The sequence below is a fragment of the Ciona robusta genome, unplaced genomic scaffold (genome assembly GCF_009617815.1).
Source record: "Ciona robusta unplaced genomic scaffold, ASM961781v2 AP042746.1".
Lineage (NCBI taxonomy): Eukaryota > Metazoa > Chordata > Ascidiacea > Phlebobranchia > Cionidae > Ciona > Ciona robusta.
The window spans coordinates 261,469-283,060 of NW_028323125.1; the positions used below are offsets into that span (position 1 = coordinate 261,469).

General features: G+C 37.5%; 1 protein-coding gene, 1 long non-coding RNA gene and 2 pseudogenes across 2 annotated transcripts; 3 read left to right on the plus strand and 1 right to left on the minus strand.

The window, feature by feature from the left end:
- The first annotated feature begins 2,987 nt into the window (after positions 1–2,987).
- On the plus strand, positions 2,988–4,432 carry LOC149723548 (uncharacterized; annotated as a pseudogene).
- Positions 4,433–8,114: 3,682 nt separating this feature from the next.
- Positions 8,115–12,477, minus strand: LOC149723549 (uncharacterized; annotated as a pseudogene).
- Positions 12,478–12,508: 31 nt separating this feature from the next.
- On the plus strand, positions 12,509–13,743 carry LOC149723550 (uncharacterized). The gene is made up of 2 exons (XM_089893556.1): positions 12,509–13,471; positions 13,530–13,743. The coding sequence occupies exon 1, from the start codon at positions 12,639–12,641 to the stop codon at positions 13,110–13,112; it is 474 nt and encodes a 157-aa protein (XP_089749682.1). The 5' UTR covers positions 12,509–12,638; the 3' UTR covers positions 13,113–13,471; positions 13,530–13,743.
- A 1,225-nt stretch (positions 13,744–14,968) lies between these two features.
- Positions 14,969–17,761, plus strand: LOC149723551 (uncharacterized). The gene is made up of 3 exons (XR_016386911.1): positions 14,969–15,566; positions 15,772–16,926; positions 17,271–17,761. It is a non-coding gene; the product is annotated as an uncharacterized LOC149723551 (long non-coding RNA).
- Positions 17,762–21,592: the final 3,831 nt, after the last annotated feature.

Consider the following 21,592-nt stretch of genomic DNA (forward strand, 5'->3'; position numbering starts at 1 on the left):
ATATCTAGCAAACGAACACCGCAGTAACAACAAGTAAGTTAATTGATATGTCCGTTGCGGACTTTTAAAACCGGTCCTTAAAAACAATATAGGATATTGGATAAACACAAGCATTACTTGATCTGTCCTGCTGCTCATAACCCATTTTTTTTGTTAAAGCAGGACAGAGGCTCTTCCTCGAGGTCCAAAAATGGGTCATACAGGCACATCATAAATTAAGACTGTATAATACAAACAAACTCACGATAGCCTCCCTTCGTATGTAAGTGTTGTGTCTCTAACTAAAGACCTTTGTCGCTGTTTAAATTTTACTAGTGTTCCTTCCTGACAGAATTATTTTCACATGTCTCTTTGTTGTTAAAGATTATATTGATGATGTTACTGATTAAAGATCTTCTTGCCACTTCTTCATAATCATAACATGCAAAGATGGTACCCTTATCCAAATATTTTTATCCAACTATGGAACACCTATTAACCATGCTTAAATAGCTTGCTTAATAATTCTGGTGGCTTAGAATTTATTTAAAATAAAATTATAAAGGTGTGCTGCATTATAAAACTTGCCAACTGCCTTTCTACTAAATCAAATATATTCAAAACGTAGGTTTTCTGTGTTGGTAAACTGAATCTGATCGTCTCTCTTTATAATAAACTGATATTTATATACTAATAAACCCTTTGCACTGCTTTATATGTCGTAATCTTGCTCGTTGGAGAAGTGCTTATACTGTTGGAATCTTGCCTTACTGCCCGTCGACCAGGTGACCTGTTTCATTTATTTGAATAAGTTACGTTTAAGCCTGCCTAAAACCGCTCAATTTTAGTTAAGTCCATACTACGCCCTCATTTTCACCTTATCGTGTAGCTTGCAAGTGACTGTGTAATTTAAATTTCGCAACTTTTTTTTGGAAACACTGTTAATTACCCCTGTTTAATTAATTACTCCTGTTTAATTTATTGCGCCCAATTAGTTTGTAGTGTTGCCATACCTGTAAATTGTGTTGATTGGGCAACACTGATAATTTTTTTTCGCCTATAATTAGTTATTAGTAATTATTACTCTGTTTTACTCGCCTTTTAGGCTCTTTACCTAGTAAAGACCACATATCTGCACCACAAACCGCTGTCCAGATCTCCAACCCTTGAAAGTCCCCACATTCCTTAGAATAAAATCAGAAATGGCGACGACCATTGTAGTCGAATTGAATGAGGAAGTTAAAAGATCAGTTGTCATCCACCTCAAAGGAAACGTAGAGCACGTTTATGGAGCTGTTTGCGCCAGCTGGGCCTCTAGAAGCTATCTCCAATGATGTCGAAGGGGTTATTACTGAATCCTTTAAAGATGTGGCTTTCCTGCTGACGTTAAAACTAGAAAGCGCTCACAAAGTGGATAGAATTATACACCACTTTAACACAGAGGAGGTAAACTTCACATCTGCTAATGGGAACAACATGGTGGTCACAGCACACCTCCCCAAACCACCACTGGAGGTCGTGACCCTCCATCCAGTGCCCTGCTATGTAGCAGCCCACTGCTTTATATGTCTGGTATGATTTTAACTAAACAAGAAAGTATCCCTGCGACACGTTCTGTGTTTAACTGTAAGTTTAAAACAACCTAGAACTGGTATTGAACCTACCAACAACTGCATTCAAAATGAAAGAAATCCATTCATAAAACCGTGACATAACAATGTAATTATAATGGGCATTATTCGGGTCAATAGGCATCTTACTTTCTGAGCAGTTTCGGTGTATTCCTAGGCCGTGTATTGAGTGGGCCATGGTTGAGGGCGTTTCGCCCCCAAGACCTGTAATCATTCCCCTTACCAGATAAAACTGCAACAGAGCGCCAGATTATCATTAGGGAAACTTCGAAGGGAACCAGCTACCAGGCGGTTCGATTAGTCTTTTCGCCCCTATACCCAAATTTGACGATCGATTTGCACGGTGTCCGCTGAGTTCATCGTCGAAAAATACATCGCGAACAATTAACCGCAAGACTAGTTCGCCGCAAGACTAGTTCGCCGCAAGACCAGTTCGCCGCAAGACCAGTTCGCCGCAAGACCAGTTCGCCGCAAGTCCAGTTCTAGTTTGCCGCAAGTCCAGTTCGCCGGAATTCGCCGCAAGACCAGTTCTCCGCAAAACAAATTCACCTTTATAATGTATCCAAAGACTTGTTTTATGTGCTTAGGTGCACGTTTATCATAATATGACAATTAAAATGAAAGTCATTTTATTAACAGTTAACCTTTAACGAAAGTAAGAAACAAAGCACATCACTCAATCAAAAGCCAATGTTATGCGCTTCTCCGCTCTTTGAGCTAAGATTTCTCGGCTCTTTGATCTCAAGTAAGAACGATTGTCGTAATCTTGCTCGTTGGAGAAGTGCTTACACTGTTGGAATCTTGCCTTACTGCCCGTCGACCAGGTGACCTGTTTCATTTATTTGAATAAGTTACGTTTAAGCCTGCCTAAAACCGCTCAATTTTAGTTAAGTCCCATACTACGCCCTCATTTTCACCTTATCGTGTAGCTTGCAAGTGACTGTGTAATTTAAATTTCGCAATTTTTTTGGAAACACTGTTAATTACCCCTGTTTAATTAATTACCAATGTTTAATTTATTGCGCCCAATTAGTTTGTAGTGTGTTGTCATACCTGTAAATTGTGTTAATTGGGCAACACTGATAATTGTTTTTTTCGCCTATAATTAGTTATTATTACTATGTTTTACTCGCCTTTTAGTGCTCTTTACCTAGTAAAGACCACATATCTGCACCACAAACCGCTGTCCAGATCTCCAACCCTTGAAAGTCCCCAGTTTGTAGTGTGTTGTCATACCTGTAAATTGTGTTAATTGGGCAACACTGATAATTGTTTTTTTCGCCTATAATTAGTTATTATTACTATGTTTTACTCGCCTTTTAGTGCTCTTTACCTAGTAAAGACCACATATCTGCACCACAAACCGCTGTCCAGATCTCCAACCCTTGAAAGTCCCCACATTCCTTAGAATAAAATCAGAAATGGCGACGACCAATGTAGTCGAATTGAATGAGGAAGTTAAAAGATCAGTTGTCATCCAGCTCAAAGGAAACAGAGCACATTAGTGTCTCTACGTTTATGGAGCTGTTTGCGCCAGGTGGGCCTCTAGAAGCTATCTTCAATGATGTCGAAGGGGTTATTACTGAATCCTTTAAAGATGTGGTTTTCCTGCTGACGTTATAACTAGAAAGCGCTCACAAAGTGGATAGAATTATACACCACTTTAACACAGAGGAGGTAAACTTCACATCTGCTAATGGGAACAACATGGTGGTCACAGCACACCTCCCCAAACCACCACTGGAGGTCGTGACCCTCCATCCAGTGCCCTGCTATGTAGCAGCCCACAAAATCACGAAACTTCTTGAAAAATACAAATGGGGACAGGTAAATACCAGGGAATTAGGATACCACAGAAACTTTCAACATATTAAAAACGGATGGCTGAATATCTCGTTTCACAAATTAAATATAAACAACCTCCCGAAAGTGATAAAAATCTGCGGAAAATGGGCAACCGTCACGAGACCAGGTGAGTCCCACTTACCACTCTGTAGATTTTGCAAGGAGCGAGGACACGTGCAGACGCGCTGTCCGAAAAAGGGGCATTGTAATTTCTGTCACACAGAAGGGCACATTACAAAAAATTGCCGATCAAAGCCCGTAGCTATTGGTAGAAGGGAACAACCGTGGGTGACAATTGCACCAAAACCACGAAATCGCCCAACACCACAAGACACACAATTGAAATTGACCAACAAATTTGACATACTCGGGAATGAAGAACCACAAATAGATCTAGCAAATATGGAAGTTTTCCCTAGCTTGGCAGAGAGTACTAGCCAAGCCACCCGAACACCAAAACCGCAACGAATAAAAAAACAAAGAACCCCACGTGGAAAAGAAGCGCCTAATCCTAAAAACGACAACCAAGCAGAACCAGCAATCGTAGCAATAAAAAACGATCAGCAAAATACAACACTTTCATCGCCAGCATCTACGGATGTTTCTAGAAGTGAAACACCGGACATGAGCATGAACACCCCACAACGCAGAGACAACCGAAGAAAACATAGAAATCATTGAACAATACCATCGCGACCTAATTACCAACCCGTCACCAACCTACCACAACATGTATAGTATGGGAATACCAGCAAATGAACTATACCCTGATCCCCCTATGATCCGAAGATCACCTGAAAACTTGCAAATGCTGTTTAAAACAACCAGCACCCCAACAAAAAAACGAAAAGTAATAACTCCACACTAAACAAAGTCGTTACCCATCTTTGTAACAGTATAGAGTGAAAACAAATGTTATCAAGTATTCGTAACTTGTTAGTGAACTGTATTCGCATTCTCGCATGGACTTAAGAGCGTTATGGCAAATCATACTAAAATAGGAACAATCAATACAAATGGAATAAAAAATAAACTTGGCGCAATCACGAACTACATTACCACCAACAATATAACGATCCTTGGTATACAAGAAACACACATAACAAACATGGAGACGATAAAACAACTAGAAACCATGACTGATACAACAATTTTTACAAATGCACCATGTAAAGGCAACGCAAGACAAATCAAATCAGGAACAATATTACTAGTCAAAAATTATCTTACTCGAAAATATTCTGTTCATCATGAAATCATACAGCTCTTTTGGATGCATAAAATAAGAATAATTGGAAACAATGAAGAAATGCACATTTTCAATCTTTATTTGCAATCTGGTTCAAAATTAAATTATGCAAACATACGCAAATCGCAACTTGAAATCTTCAAATCAAAAATACCTGACAACCCTTTCACAACAATACTCATTATGGGTGATTTTAACATGGTTACAAATAAACTTGATATAACAGGGAATGTAAATGCAGATAGAAATAGCTGGAAATTGATTGAACAAAATGTCCACTTAAAAGATATATATAGGAAACTACACAAAAACAATTTCTTGGTTCCCAAGAAATCTGGTTCCCATCGGCTACTGCGCATTCGCAGACACAATGCATTTTTATCAGAAATCTAAAAATCTGGTTCACAGAAGTTAACTTGAATACACGTAGACATGTTTTGCGGTGAATTGGACTTGCGGTGAATTGTGCCTTGCGGTAAATTGGACTTGCGGTAATTGCGGTGAATTGGACTTGCGGTAAATGCGGTGAATTTGTCTTGTGCGGTGATCCAGTATTGCGGTAAAGTAGTCTTAAGGTGAATTAGTCTTGCGGTGAATTAGCCTTGCGGTTAACATTTTTGTGAATTCCTTTGGGTTTGTATAAAAAAAGTAGTTGTAATGTTTTAAACTTAAAATTTTTTCGAATTTATTTTGGGAAAAAAAAGTTGGTGTAAAAGGAATTGTTTAAATATTTTTTTTACATAAATTTTAATTTTTTTATTGCTTATGATGAGGACGCGACTCCAATTGAATTTCGATTCATAAGAGCAGAAAAGAACAAAAAAAATGTTATGCGCTACTCCTCTTAAGTAGTAGGTTACGTCGAGTTGTTAACCTTTCTGCAGCATCGCGATATTTCTTTTTGCGAGGAGATAAAAATCTTCTCCGGCAACATACTGCTCATTGACTGCCTCGTTTCTCCCCTGTTTATCTTTTAATTTGTCAATAAATTTCCACAATGTAGGGTGATGTGATACAAACGAGCTGAAACTTCTGAATTAGTCTTACCCTGAACAATTCTTGCGGTGAACTATGATTTGCGGTGAAATTAGCCTTAATTAGCCTTGCGGTGAACCAGCCTTGCGGTGAATTGGCCTTGCGGTGAATTGGCCTTGCGGTGAATTGGTCTTGCGTTGAATTGGTCTTGCGGTAAATTGGTCTTGCGGTAAATTGGTCTTGCGGTAAATTGGTCTTGCGGTGAATTGGCCTTGCGGTGAATTGGCCTTGCGGTGAATTGGTCTTGCGTTGAATTGGTCTTGCGGTAAATTGGTCTTGCGGTATTGCGGTAAATTGGTCTTGCGGTAAATTGGTCTTGCGGTAAATTGGTCTTGGGTTGAATTGGTCTTGGGTTGAATTGGTCTTGCGTTGAATTTGGTCTTGCGTTGAATTTGGTCTTGCGTTGAATTTGGTCTTGCGTTGAATTGGTCTTGCGTTGAATTGGTTTTGCGTTGAATTGGTCTTGCGGTAAATTGGTCTTGCGGTAAATTGGTCTTGCGGTAAATTGGTCTTGCGGTAAATTGGTCTTGCGGTAAATTGGACTTGCGGTGAATTGGACTTGCGGTAAATGCGGTGAATTGGTCTTGTGCGGTGAACCAGTATTGCGGTAAATTAGTCTTACGGTGAATTAGTCTTGCTGTGAATTAGCCTTGCGGTTAATATTTTTGTGAATTCCTTTAGTTTGTATAAAAAAAGTAGTTGTAATGTTTTAAACTTAAAATTTTTACGAATTTATTTTGGGAAAAAAAAGTTGGTGTAAAAGGAAATGTTTAAATATTTTTTTACATAAATTTTAATTTTTTTATTGCTTAAAACAAATAACTGTACAGTTTTAATTAAAACATTTTTTGAATTCTTATGAGAAACATGAAAAAAATGTTTTTTTTTGTTTATTTTAATAAAAAAGGTAATTGTACTGTTTTGAACTTTAAATTTTTTCGAAATTATTTTGCAAAAAAAAAAAATTGTTGTAAAAACTAATCTTAAAAATTTTTTTTTATAAAATTTTACTGTTTTGAACTTTAAATTTTTTGAAATTATTTAGCAAAAACAAAAAATGGTTGTTAAAACTAATCATAATTTTTTTTTTATAAAATTTTATTTTTTATTGCTTAAAACAATTAACTGTACAGTTTTAATTAAAACGAAATTATTTTGCAAAAAAAAATTAAAAAAATTTTTTATAAAATTATACTGTTTTGAACTTTATATTTTTTCGAAATTATTTTGCAAAAAAAAAATTGTTGTAAAAACTAATCTTAAAAATTTTTTTTTTTTTATAAAATTTTACTGTTTTGTAAAATTTTTTTTTTTATATAAAATTTTACTGTTTTAAACTTTAAATTTTTTTGAAATTATTTTGCAAAAACAAAAAATGGTTGTAAAAACTAATCATAATTTTTTTTTTTTAATTTTATTTTTTATTGCTTAAAACAATTAACTGTACAGTTTTAATTAAAACATTTTTTTGAGTTTGTTTGGGAAACATGAATAAATTGGTTTTTATGTTTTTTTTGCATAAAAAAAGTAATTGTACTGGTTTGAACTTTAAATTTTTTGGAAATTATTTTGCAACATTTTTTTGATTTTTTTTTGGGAAACATGAATAAATTGGTTTTTATGTTTTTTTGCATAAAAAAAGTAATTGTACTGTTTTGAACTTTAAATTTTTTGGAAATTATTTTGCAAGAAAAAAAAATGTTGTAAAAACTAATGTTAAATTTTTTAAATAACAATTTAATTGTTGATTACTTAACAATTAACATTTTTTGAATTCCTTTTTTAAAAGAAAATATTTTGCCAAAAAATTAAAACGATTGTTGTAAAAATAAAATTTTATTTTTTTATTGTTTAAAACAGTTGTACAGTTTTAATTAAAACATTTTCATAAAAAAAATGTTTTTTTGTTTTTTTTGCATTAAAAAATGAATTGTATTGTTAATTTTTAAGAGTACCGCAACAAAAGCACATGTTTAGAATAAATGACCAACAAGGTCACACCACAGAAAAAACTCCAATGTCGGCAAAGGAGAGAGGTGATATACACTCTCTCTCTATCGTGGGTCGTTCCCATATACTATTGTAATCAATGGATTTCTTCGTTTTTTCCACTTAATTAACGTTTTTTCACTTAATTTAAAGTTTTTTCTAAAATATATATTTTAAACAAACCGTTTGTTAAAAGATTTTTAATTAAATTTATTAAATAAATAAATTTTCTAAACAAGTGGTAAACTGTAAGCGTTAACCTACTAAATAATTAAACTGGCTTAATAAACTTGATTAGTTGGTGTAGTTTTTGAAAAAAACAGCTAAAACCCGCGAAAAATACTATGCGCCTATCTTTTACAATGGAGACCAAGCGAAATGGGGACGGAGTTGGAGGTCACGTGAATAAAAGAAATATCACGGTTTTGGGCAGTTACGCATCTCCAATGTCGGCAAAGGAGAGAGCACGATACACTCTCTCGCTTTTGCGGGTCGTTCCCGTTTACTATTGTAGTCAATGGATTCGAGGGCGTTTTATGTAGTTTTTCTTCATTTTTTTGACTTGATTCACAGTTATAGGGTACAACAACTATTTTCTAATATACAAATATTTCTAACAAACCGTTTGCTTGAAGGTTTTTAATTAAAATTATTAAATAATTAAATTTCCTAAAAAGTGGTAAACTGTAAGCGTTAACCCACCAAATAACTAAACTGGCCTAATAAACTTGAACAGTTGGTGTAGATTTTGAAATAAACAGCTATAACTTCCTTAAACTACCATGCGCCTATCTTTTACAATGGAGACCAAGCGAAATGGGGACGGAGTTGGCGGTCTTTTTTATATTTGCAATCAGCGCGAATTGTTCCTCATGACATTTTCTGGCATAGCAATATCGTAATGATCACGTGGTATAGATATTTTTGTTGCTGTACATTAAGCTGATGCCGGTAATTTATACTTTGGTATTTGGTATGCGTTTGCAGTGAACTGACATAATTGTCGTAGTTCGCGAGGAATAATTAGGTTGGTTGTATCGCGCAGTTGTTTCAGGTTTTGGTGGTCTATATGTAGCGTCTCAGTGTTACTTGCTGAATATGTCTAAAAATACGAATATGGTGAGAGTATACTGAAGTCTTAGATTGAATATATTGCAATAAAAAAATTAATGTATACGTAAATACGGGTCCAATTATACTAATTCTCTTTAGGTAAACATATACATATATTTACTTTAACACTTTACGGACAAACAACGGTTAAACGCAACGGTAACAGGGAGAATGGTGAGGACGACATGAGTAAATTGTTGAAAGAAAAAAAATATGCATATATAACAATGATAGTCATTGTGACAAAAGTATGATACCTAGGCTTTGTGTTTTGGTTGACGTTCCCGCGAAAGATCACTAAGTCGCATGTTATCATCACTACCAGGGTCATTATCATTTCCTAAGGGAACGTCAATAAATTTGCCCCTGACAGAAGAAATAATGGACGCTCCGTAAATTTTAACAACCCAAATAGTCAGGAAAATTCCCCCAAAATACGCGAGTGTTAACGCAACCATGACCACGCTGGTCCAAAACCATGACCACGCTGGTCCAAAAGGGTGAAGTGATGGAGCTAATTACATTAAGGAAAATGTTTTTTGCGGAGGCATCTAACGTTCTAGAGACGTATTCCATGTCAGCGCTAATGGAAAGATTGGAGTTAGAGTCAAGGTAGTGGTAAAATTTGTCATGCGTCAGTTTGGCCTGACTAAAAGTGTGGCTAACATGGAGTTCAAGTCTTCAAAACCATTCGAAGATTTGGGAAATTTACATCAAGGATCCATAAACGAGTGTTTTGTGTTGGAAATTGACTGCAGTAAGAGATGGAGTGACGTAGTTAATTTTTGGGTCTACGTGCGAAAGAGTGTAATTCTCGAAAACATAAAAGAAATCCAGGATTTTAAAGGACATCACCCGGCTTGGAACGGCAGCATAAACTAATCCATTCCGGTAGAGTTGGCCTACTCGAAGTTTGCCGGACGAATCTCTGTATCGAATAAGAGGACGAGTGGCAAAGAGTTTTCATGCTTTTAAGAGAATGCATGATAGATCCGTTAATCTTTTCACATGTAATCTCGGTCATAAGATCACCAACCGTGATAACGGCGCGCTGTCCTCCTAAGATTTTACTCAGAATCTCTCCAGGATACTGACGGGAGACAAGCATGTATAATGTGGACAGAAGGGATTGTAAGGTGCATTTAAGATAATGTACGTCAGCCGTCATGTTGCGAATACACTTTCAGCCGTCGTGTCTGAAGCCTCGTTAATCATATTAGCAGTTGGGTCAGACCTCACGAAATTTGAGGCGGAGTTGGATGCGATCATCTTATTAACAGGACTACTACGCATTAAGGAGGCTGAAGAGCAGTTAAGAGGAACGATGGTGAGACCAGCCGAGTCACCACAAAGCGTCTTTGGAATAACAGGCCAAAGTGTTTGGTGGGCAAGAAGATTGGGTATGCACGCTGAGGCCCAAATCGCGAATTTCTAGGCGATAAGGACGGGAGGATTTACTAAAGTGAAGGGTAATGAGATCGGTGCCCATAGGTTTAGTTTTGGGACAATCAATGAGCTTGGGCACCTTCCAGACATATGTACGTGTACCGACCGTTACAGAACCCGCGATGAACATCACATTTGCTAAGAATCCCCATCGGGCTTTTCATTCGCTTCCGAATGGGATCGTAATACACAACGGCAAACGAAACCAAACGTTTACCATACACGTCAACCTGCAAGGCAATAGTAACTAAGGAAGTGGGCACCCAAGATCGCATGTTTAATATCACAGATATGAAAGGTCCAGACAAATGAGCGACCCAAATTAAAATTCAAAACAAGCTTGATACGACCAAAAGCGCGAAAAGTCTTCTTACCAGAAACGCCTTGTAACCGTAGAAACTGCTGTGGATAAAAACGAGGCGCATACCACAACGGAATAATGCTTACAGTACTCCCGGAATCGCATAAAAAGACACAAATTCAGACGTTTATCAGAGACGGTGAATGTATGGCGATTTATTAAAAGTCCGATTAACACGCTTCACCGAACACGTGAAGGACCTTGCCCGTTTTTTGAACGATCGTGCCAACTGCATGCATGGCTCAACACAATTATAAGCGTCCGACCCATACCGAGCGTGATAAATGCAAAGATCCGACGGAGGAAAATTACGGTTAACCTGATACCGCGGACGAAAAGACTGATTTTGATCAAAACGGTGGGGTTGCCAGGAGTTTGAGCGAGGAGGAGGGGATTAAACCTGGGGCGGGGATGAAAACGAGCCGTAGAACTGGGTGGAACCGAACCAATGGGAAACGGAGAATTAACATATTAGTGCGCTGACCAGAACCACTGAAAGCTGGTATATCCTGACGGGATGGCGAGTTGCTACTGGGTAAATTGGCAAAGGATTGAACCGCGTCAGACAACCGATGAATACGTCGCTCAAAATTATCGTTGATGAGCATCTGAGAACTAACTGAATTAGGCGTATCAGTACTGTCGGTTACGGGGGTCGACGAACTGGCAAAAGAATTAGGCGACTGTAGCATTATTATGTCTTCAGCTTTAGAGGCAAGAGTTTTCAAACTTGACTGCGCGTATTCGAGACCCAAGGTGCGTCTAACGCCGTCCGGCAGACGTTCTACAAACAATTTTTTTAATAGACTTTCAGCTACGACGCCATAATCACCGGTGGCTGCTCAACAAAGATTTCATCCCGCTCAACAGTTCACTCGGCCGCCGACCGTTCAAGCGCGTTTCGTGAAAAAGTTTGTTAAAACTCTGCCGCACCTCGTTAAACTCATAAAAAGCTTAAGTAACGCCGTTTTAAGACTGGTATATGGATAGTCAACTTCACGGTCCATGATAAAATACCCCACTCGTTTAACTTGCTCAGAGGACCGAGAGGGCCGAAATGGCATGCGTAAAACGAATATGCTCACTAAAAACGAGGTTAGCGCCAAAAATAGTTTCAACCGTGCTTAACCAGAGACGCACGGAGAAGAGCCAAAAAGTAGGGAGTTTAGGTTTTAGGTCGTTATGGGACAATCTCTCTAACTGTTGGTTGCTTGTGCCGCACGTGGCTAAGTCTGCGCTAGCACCGGATGGTTTCGCGGAATGCTCGCCGACTTGGGTGGGTTGTTCGCGCGCGTGTAATAAGTTACCAAAAGGTGCGCCACCAAAAGAATCACCATTAACATAAGTATCACATCTCTAAGCGGATTTGTTCTACTGGGAAGTTGCGGCAAAAGGGTAAAAGGCTCTTCAAATTTTAATGGAGTAGAATGTTTAATCGACTTGGATTTAGGGAATTTAAGAAAAGAAAAAATTTGGGCCATAATAACTAAATAATCCAAATAAAGTAATATAAATACTATATTTTAGCATGCAAAATATATACAAAGTACTTCACCGTTGTGTCCTCGGAAGGTCGTGTCCAGTGTAGGGGGTGGTCAATGATAATGCTCTCCTCGCGTGCTCGTTTCTTGTACCTTCTTATCTATCTCGTCACGATTAGGACCTACCACCCAGCTCCCCAACACTTATGGACTCCTTTATTAAGCACCCAGCTCCCCAACATTTATGGACTCCTTTATTACGACACAACGATGAAGTGTTCACACAACGAAGATAAGGCGAGAAAGAGGGCGACTCATACAAAACAGGGGGGACATACTTGTCACATTGCGTAAACTCGAGCGAATGCGTAGCCGCCTACGCATTGCGCTAAAAAAAATCGGTATACACGTCAGACTATCTGCTGTGCGTAGGAAAAAACACAGTGCGTAGTTCTGCGCAATGTCGGGAGGTTGCGTAAAAAACTACGAACAGTGTTATTTGGTAAAATATGGCGGCTTACATTGGTTTTGTAAGAGCAAGGGCATCACAGAGGTACCCAGAAAGACGAAACCCTCTATTGTTGGCAGATAGTAAACTTATTGCGGAATATAGAATGTCAGAAGAAGCAATTTTGGAGGTATGTGATATGGTACGGGAAGACATGAAGAAAAAACGAATGATTTCCACCACACTCAGTGTTGAACAGGAAGTCCTCATTGCCTTAAAATTGTTGGCGTCAGGTAGTTTTCAAAATGTAAGCAAAGATTACGTTAATGTTACTCAACCGAGGGTCAGTCGAGTATTTACAAAATTCCATGAGAGTTTGTGCGGCATGGCGAAAGATCATATATATATGCCAGACAGAAATGAGCAAATATGCCAGACTGAAATGAGCAAATGCAAATCAAGCAACAGTTTTATCAACTTGCTCATTTCCCGTCAGTTGTTGGTTGCATTGACGGGACTCATATTCCGATCATAGCTCCGAGTCAAAACGAGCATTTATACGTGAATCGAAAAGGTTTTCATTCCATCAATGTGCAGGTAAGAGTTACTTTTTTTCAAATCATTTATAGGTCTTGACGAATAATTCTTTGTCAGGCTATATGTGATGCCGATTACGTGTTTCGCGATATTGTTGCAAGATGGCCGGGAAGCACACACGATTCTTTTATTTTAAAAAACTGCGGAGTATTCCGACGTTTTGAGGCAACTGAATTTTTTTGGGGGACAGCGGATACCCATTAAAAGTTGGCTAATGACACCTTTTGGTAAACCGTCAACTGGAGCACAGAAACGGTTCAACAACGCGCATAAGAAAACACGATCATTGGTGGAAAAGTAGGTTTTAAATGTTCAATTTTTAAGTATGTAAAACTTAAATATTTCTTGAATTTAGGTCATTTGGAATCCTAAAACAACGATGGCGAATTATTGATCACTCTGGTGGCAGACTGTGTTACACTCCTAAGACGGCTTGTCAAATTACGATGGCATGTTGTATATTGCACAATATCTGTCGCCGCAGAGGAGTTCCAATGCCTCCCGAAACCCAAGAAAATGCTGCTCTGTTGGTGGACGAGGTTAGCAGCGTGGATTCCGAAAACATGACGTCTCCATAGGAAAGAGGAGGAGTTAATGTGCGAAACGCTGTTGTAAATAGGTTTGAATAAAATCAAATAACTCCTAACAGCTTGTTTTCGTAGGGGGGGGGGTCATTTTTATTGTGTCTCTGCGTCGTAAAAATGTTGTCGTCACGACATGACGTAGACTCTGTTACCCTAATAGTTAATGACCTCATTAGATAAACCGTAACGGCAGTATTGACAGTGATCAATGATATTAGGTAATCTAAATGTCCCTTTGAGCGTTCAGTTGCAACAGTTTATTAAACACAAACACAATGAACGAAATAAAGAAATAATAAAGAACGAAACTAAACAAATGAATAGCGTATAGGCAATTTAACATGTTTTTAAAGCAAGTCTTTCAATCTCAAATGAACTGGCCCTCGAATACGAAGCAGTAGTGACCGGGCTCATTTCAGTAAATGTGAGGGGCATTTCAACAGGAGGAGAGTCGGGAACCAATTCTAATAGTTGAGGAGGCGTCGGTACAGGAGTTGCAAGCATACTTGTGCAGAGTTGTAATGTTTCGCAGATGCTGTCCTCTGAAACCAAGTAAACAACGTTCATGTTTCAGTCCAAACACTTGTATTGTATATTTTGAGTACGTTTCGTACATTCATATAACAGTATGAAACACATTTACCGTTGGACAAATCCATATTATGGGTTCCTTTAATGCCTTTACGGCTTCATCCCCAATAATTGAGATGATTTTGTAGTGACGTTCGGTGGGTTCGGGAACACAGACTTTGCCACCCCCGTTTATTTGGCATTCTAACTTCCACGCGGAAACTACCTTTTTGGAAGAAGTTTTGAGGTCAAACCACTTTTTTCGGACATCTTTGTCTTTCCGTGGAATTTCGGAAAGAGTTACAGCGTTAACCTGCACAAGCAGCATAAGTTACAGCTGCTACACAACAACAAATGACAATACTTACGTTTGCTGTTATCGTTTTCCAAAGAAGGTTCTTTTATCTTGGTAAGTAATGCGATCTGAAAACGAACCTAATGCTACTCTTGCATTCTTTTCCACGGAGTTTACTAATACTGTCATTTCATCCTCAGTCCATTTTGCCGATCTTGTACGTCCCGCCATTTTAATATTTTACACTGTATTATGAGTCTTGTGACGTTACTATAGTAAAACGTCAAAAATCCTACGCAAAACTACTTTTTTCTTACGTTTCCCTCGTTTGTCTGCGCACTCCTAACGCACTGTAAAGCCCAATGCACCCTGCCGTCGTTATCGCGTCGTTAACGCCTTCTGATCCGACGCCGACAGGTCGTTACGTATGCTAATGCAGACTGCGTCAGAGCATACGTGGAGAAGTGAAATTTCGAGACTCGACCGACGCGAGAAGTGCTTCGTACGACGGGCCGATCGAGTAGAATTCAATCCTACTCGATCGGTGTCGTATCGCACGTCGTAATGAAATAAATTCAGCTGGAAGCTGCACGTGTTTATCAGAAGTGCTGAGCAGAGTAGTATTTTATTCTAGAATTATTTTTTTATACTGCGAGACACCAATGGCATAATATAATTCGTATACCAGTGTAAAATTGAGCGTAAGAAGCTGTTTTTAGTACAACAAGAAATTACAGTGATATCAATCATGCTCCAACAAACAAACAAACAAAAGGTAAACTAAAACTTTACTATTAAAGTCGATTAGCAATATATTTAATTGAACCAATATGGCATAATATAATTCGTATACAAGTGTAAAATTGAGCGTAAGAAGCTGTTTTTAGTACAACAAGAAATTACAGTGATATCAATCATGCTCCAACAAACAAACAAACAAAAGGTAAACTAAAACTTTACTATTAAAGTCGATTAGCAATATATTTAATTGAACCAATTTACAGACATAATAAGTGTGTCGGTTAATAAGATTTGACTGTGTTTTTAGACTGTACAGTAATTTGAAAATATGGATGATGACAATGTAAACAGATAATTTATTGATATAATTTCTGGCTTGCCATTACTGTACAACCAATATCATCCAGACAAAAAGAACATACACAACACTGAAAGTACATGAAAATTAAGAAGCTACAGACAGCACAGGTATAAAAATGGTTTTGTTTAAACCAGTCTTTGCATGTATTAATTGTCTCCATAATTAATTGCAGTTCAATTATAGAATAATATTAGAAGTACATATGCTCGAAAACATAAACAAGTACAGAAGTACCAAGTAAATCAGCTTCTAAAGCACCGGAAACTTGGCCGTACTTTAAGCAACTACACTTTTAAGACAGCTTCATGAAATACAAAAGGTATATTTAGAATTTATATCAGTTCGCAAGTGTCAATTGCAGTTCGCTAGTAGACTGTGTTTTTAGACTGTACAGTAATTTGAAAATATGGATGATGACAATGTAAACAGATAATTTATTGATATAATTTCTGGCTTGCCATTACTGTACAACCAATATCATCCAGACAAAAAGAACATACACAACACTGAAAGTACATGAAAATTAAGAAGCTACAGGCAGCACAGGTATAAAAATGGTTTTGTTTAAACCAGTCTTTGCATGTATTAATTGTCTCCATAATTAATTGCAGTTCAATTATAGAATAATATTAGAAGTACATATGCTCGAAAACATAAACAAGTACAGAAGTACCAAGTAAATCAGCTTCTAAAGCACCGGAAACTTGGCCGTACTTTAAGCAACTACACTTTTAAGAGAGAGCTTCATGAAATACAAAAGGTATATTTAGAATTTATATCAGTTCGCAAGTGTCAATTGCAGTTCGCTAGTAGACTGTGTTTTTAGACTGTACAGTAATTTGAAAATATGGATGATGACAATGTAAACAGATAATTTATTGATATAATTTCTGGCTTGCCATTACTGTACAACCAATATCATCCAGACAAAAAGAACATACACAACACTGAAAGTACATGAAAATTAAGAAGCTACAGGCAGCACAGGTATAAAAATGGTTTTGTTTAAACCAGTCTTTGCATGTATTAATTGTCTCCATAATTAATTGCAGTTCAATTATAGAATAATATTAGAAGTACATATGCTCGAAAACATAAACAAGTACAGAAGTACCAAGTAAATCAGCTTCTAAAGCACCGGAAACTTGGCCGTACTTTAAGCAACTACACTTTTAAGACAGAGCTTCATGAAATACAAAAGGTATATTTAGAATTTATATCAGTTCGCAAGTGTCAATTGCAGTTCGCAAGTGTCAATTGATTTTGCATACTCCATTTGCAACACCAAAGATAATTTTCCAATTATTAAAGAAGCTCACAGCTCAGCAACAAACATTACTCAATGTGAAAGCCCTGCTGTTGCAGGATGATATGACCTTTTTACTGGATACAGAGCCAGTAGATGGCCACCAAACAGTTATGTCCACTGAAACAGAGCCTTTTAAGAAATGACAAAAGAGATCAACTGATAGTAGTTTTGTAACTCAGTTACTCTAATGAGTTGCTTTATTTTTACTCTGTTTAAACAAACCTTCTTTGAAACAGAGTCAAATGATCAATGTATTGTCAAGCAATATACTGGAAAAAGTATGTACCCCATCTACACTCGACAAATTTGCATTTTGCAGCATTCGTGGCAACTAGAGTTGAGGAGCATACTATCAAATATTGTTGAAGTTTACATACTGCAAACTACAAATATGCTGAGTGCTGACATTGCGCCAGTTTCAACTGAGTCATTATAACTGTTAACATTCTATATGCACTTTAATTGTTTACTTCTTCATTACCACTTGGTGCTTTTTCACTGCCAGTATGCTGATATACTTGAGCCCTGTTATTTAGATTTTCAAATGTTTGAATTTTATAGTTCATTATTTTTCTGTGTTGGTAGTTTTTTTACTTGTACCTAAAGTTTTTTGTATGGTTACTTTTATTTTATACGTACACTTGTTTTATTTTCAGTACTTTTATATGTAAACAGTTTTTAGTTTCAGTACTTGTGTTTTGACACAAAAATAAAAAGTAAAACTAAATGTTATGTTAGGATTATTTGCAAGTAGCAGTGTCTGGTTTGACATATTAAGCTGAATATGTACAAAATAATCAGTTCAAAACAATAAACCAATAAATCAGATGTCATTGGTCTTGAATACACAATACGTAACTGCGAACTGGCCGTCGGAAGCAATGTGTATGTCCATCGTTAACAATCGTAAACGTCGGTTCAACGCATCAGGGAGCAGTCGGTTAAGGTTTGGGGATTTCCCTATCGTTATCGTATCGTTTGGCAGTGTGCACCCGGCTTTACGAGTATCCCGATTTTTTTAACGAAGAGTGATTGCGTTACGAGTGCGTAGACTATGGAGTGCGTTACGCTTACGAACAACTTTTACGCACTGTGACGAGTATGTCCCCCCAGGTCCTTAAAACAAGCTCCACGACGTGGCAGAAACACACAGAAGAAAAAAGGCGATATTGCGAAACCCACCCAACTCGAATGGTCACACAACGAAGATAAGGCGAGAAAGAGTGCGATTCATACAAAACAGGTCCTTAAAACAAGCTCCACTACGTGGCAGAGACACACAGAAGAAAAAAGGCGATATTGCGAAACCCACCCAACTCGCCTGTCCACGAGATTAAAGGGTCCGTAGTAAGACGTGGACAGGCGTTTCCTAACATACACACACGAACAGGAAATTGTGACACCGCTTACTGATTAAGACGTAAGTACAATAGGTTACACACGGCATATGTTAACTGTGGTACAAGCTCAATCTAAAGATCTCAGTAAATTTGGGGTGAATTAAAGTTAAACCTACCGCTTTTACACGTCGATCGCTACACGCTAAACCAACACACTTTTCCAGCTTCTATAACACACCATCTTTACAATTTGCTTCACTCGGAGGACGAAGGTAAATATTCCGATCCATGCTTTCACCTTGAAGAAACGCAGTCTTGATATCAATGCTACGAAGAGAGTTTTTGCAAAAGGTTGGCGAGTCCTTTTCCAAATTCTTAGTACACTCTTCTGATACCCTTTAACCAACAGGCTTAACAGAACCATTGACATCTTTTAACGTATACAGCGATCGTATGGAGATGATTTTGCATTTAAATTCGGAAATTGGGACTTCAGTATAAACTTTGTTTTCTTTCCAAGAATTTAGTTCTGCCTTTTTTGCTTGATCAAAAGAAACATCATTGATTTGAAACACTTCTTCTGTCACTCTGGTTTCAACATTCTCTGTATTGGTAAGAGTCCCACTAGTAACATTTTCCATTTTATTGAAATCTACCCAAGTCTTGCCCCTTTATAATTCAGGAGGTATTCATAAAGAATATTATAACAGGTTTTATTTACCCGTTGCTTTTCCTGCACGGCTTAAAACAGTTGCAGTGTGTTGAACTCCTTTTTAAACGAAAGAACTTGCTGTTAGTTTAGTTTTGCTATATTTAGCCTGGGAGGATTCTTAGAAGGAGCAGGAGGTAAAATTGCACTTCTCAGACCTTCATCAGAGGAATCCCTTATTTCATAATGAGGTTCTTCTGATAAATTGTCCCTCGATGGGGAAGAAATCTCATAATCGGACTCTGAACACGAGTCCTCGTGTGTGTCTTGTGTAACCGGCTTGTTTTGATTCCCCCATTCATATTTAAGGACCTTTCTTCATTGGCAAGTTCAAGTCTACACACATGGACACGGAGGAACTGACCACCGTGCAGCAGAAAAACAACAGGGGCCATCTTGCACCAAAACCTTTGCTGGTCCTCTCCAAATTCTCGACTAATTTCTTTTGTAGTAGACCAGTTGACCGACTAAATAATATTCTCTGGTCCTTCTGGTTTGTTTTCTAAGAGCTCGCTTGATCTTGTCCGATGTCTCCTGCCATGTAAGCTCTTCTAGCTGCGTGTAGTGCATTTAAATGCATTGTTAGGTCTCTGTCTTCTGTTGGTTCACTTGGATTGGGGCTGTTATCAAGAAGCACAGAGGGCAAGGAAATATTTTAACCAAAAACTAGTTGAGACGGACTATAACCGGTATGGTTAATCCGTGCATCCTTTGCACTGAAAGCCCAAGACTCGGCTGTTGTCCAGTCACAACTTTCGTCATATTTGACTTTACGGATAATGATTTTGTCTTTCACGTACACCATTACTCCACGGAGAGTACGCAAGAGTAATTAAAACAGAAATATTAAATTTTCTACACAATTCACGAAACTCAGAATTGTCAAATTCACGCCCATTATCAGTTAATACTCTTTGTGGTGCCCCAAAAAGACCTACTCAGTTTTAAGAAACATTTAACGATAACACAGAGGGCAAGGAAATATTTTAACCAAAAACTAGTTGAGACGGACTATAACCGGTATGGTTAATCCGTGCATCCTTTGCACTGAAAGCCCAAGACTACGGCTGTTGTCCAGTCACAACTTTCGTCATATTTGACTTTACGGATAATGATTTTGTCTTTCACGTACACCATTACTCCACGGGGAGTACGCAAGAGTAATTAAAACAGAAATATTAAATTTTCTACACATTTTGTCTTTCACGTACACCATTACTCCACGGAGAGTACGCAAGAGTAATTAAAACAGAAATATTAAATTTTCTACACAATTCACGAAACTCAGAATTGTCAAATTCACGCCCATTACCAGTTAATACTCTTTGTGGTGCCCCAAAAAGACTTACTCAGTTTTTTAAGAAACATTTAACGATAACACTGGACATTTTGGAAGTAATAATACATGCATTAAAACGACTAAACATATCAATAATATGAAAATACCACAAATTGGGTTCTAACTGATGTAAATCCATAGAAACACAACCATTAAAGTTTTTACTCCATGATAAACTTACAGTTTTCACTCCATGATAAACTTACAAATTTCCTTTTTTGTGCACCTTACACACACTACAGTTAGATACGACATCCGCAATTATTTCGTGATACTTTGAAGGTAACATACATGATAAACTTACAGTTTTCACTCCATGATAAACTTACAAATTTCCTTTTTTGTGCACCTTACACACACTACAGTTAGATACGACATCCGCAATTATTTCGTGATACTTTGAAGGTAACATACCGGCTCTTTGCAAAAGTCTATTCAAGTTTTCAATCGAATTGTTTATGTAATTTTATGAAGGTTTACTTTAAAGATTCAGTTGAGTTGATTGATGTTCATCAAGAAGTAATAAGTTCACATACTCTTTACTTCTTACAGGTTGACCTGAATAAATACCAACACAATAATGTCCACTTCCTGTAATTATAACCTTTACATCATGCCCAAACATTTTGACTTTATCGTTTTTTAAATCAATTTGAGTTTCTGCTTTCTTTAGGGAAGTTTTGCTGAATGTTTCCGGCAACAACTTCAGTATCAATTGTACATTTAAAACCCGCAATGCAAGCTGGTATACGTGTTGCTGCTTTATGGGAAAAAACCTTTCTACCATCACCAAAAACAAAAAGCAGTTTTACTTGAATAATTTTAACTTGATTTTTTGACTTTATCGTTTTTTAAATCAATTTGAGTTTCTGCTTTCTTTAGGGAAGTTTTGCTAAAAAGTAGAGGAATGTTCCGGCAACAACTTCAGTATCAATTGTGCATTTACCACCCGCAATGCAAGCTGGTATACGTGCTGCTTTATGGGAAAAAACCTTTCTACCATCCCCAAAAACAAAAGCAGTTTCATTTAGGTTTTGTCCACATACCGTCTTTGTACAAGCTGCGTACAAGCTGCATCAACAACAGCATGTCCATCAGCTTCATTTGATAATACCTCCATCTTCTCATTATTCATCTGTAGAGTGATGGCGACATTTTGCGGCTCCATTT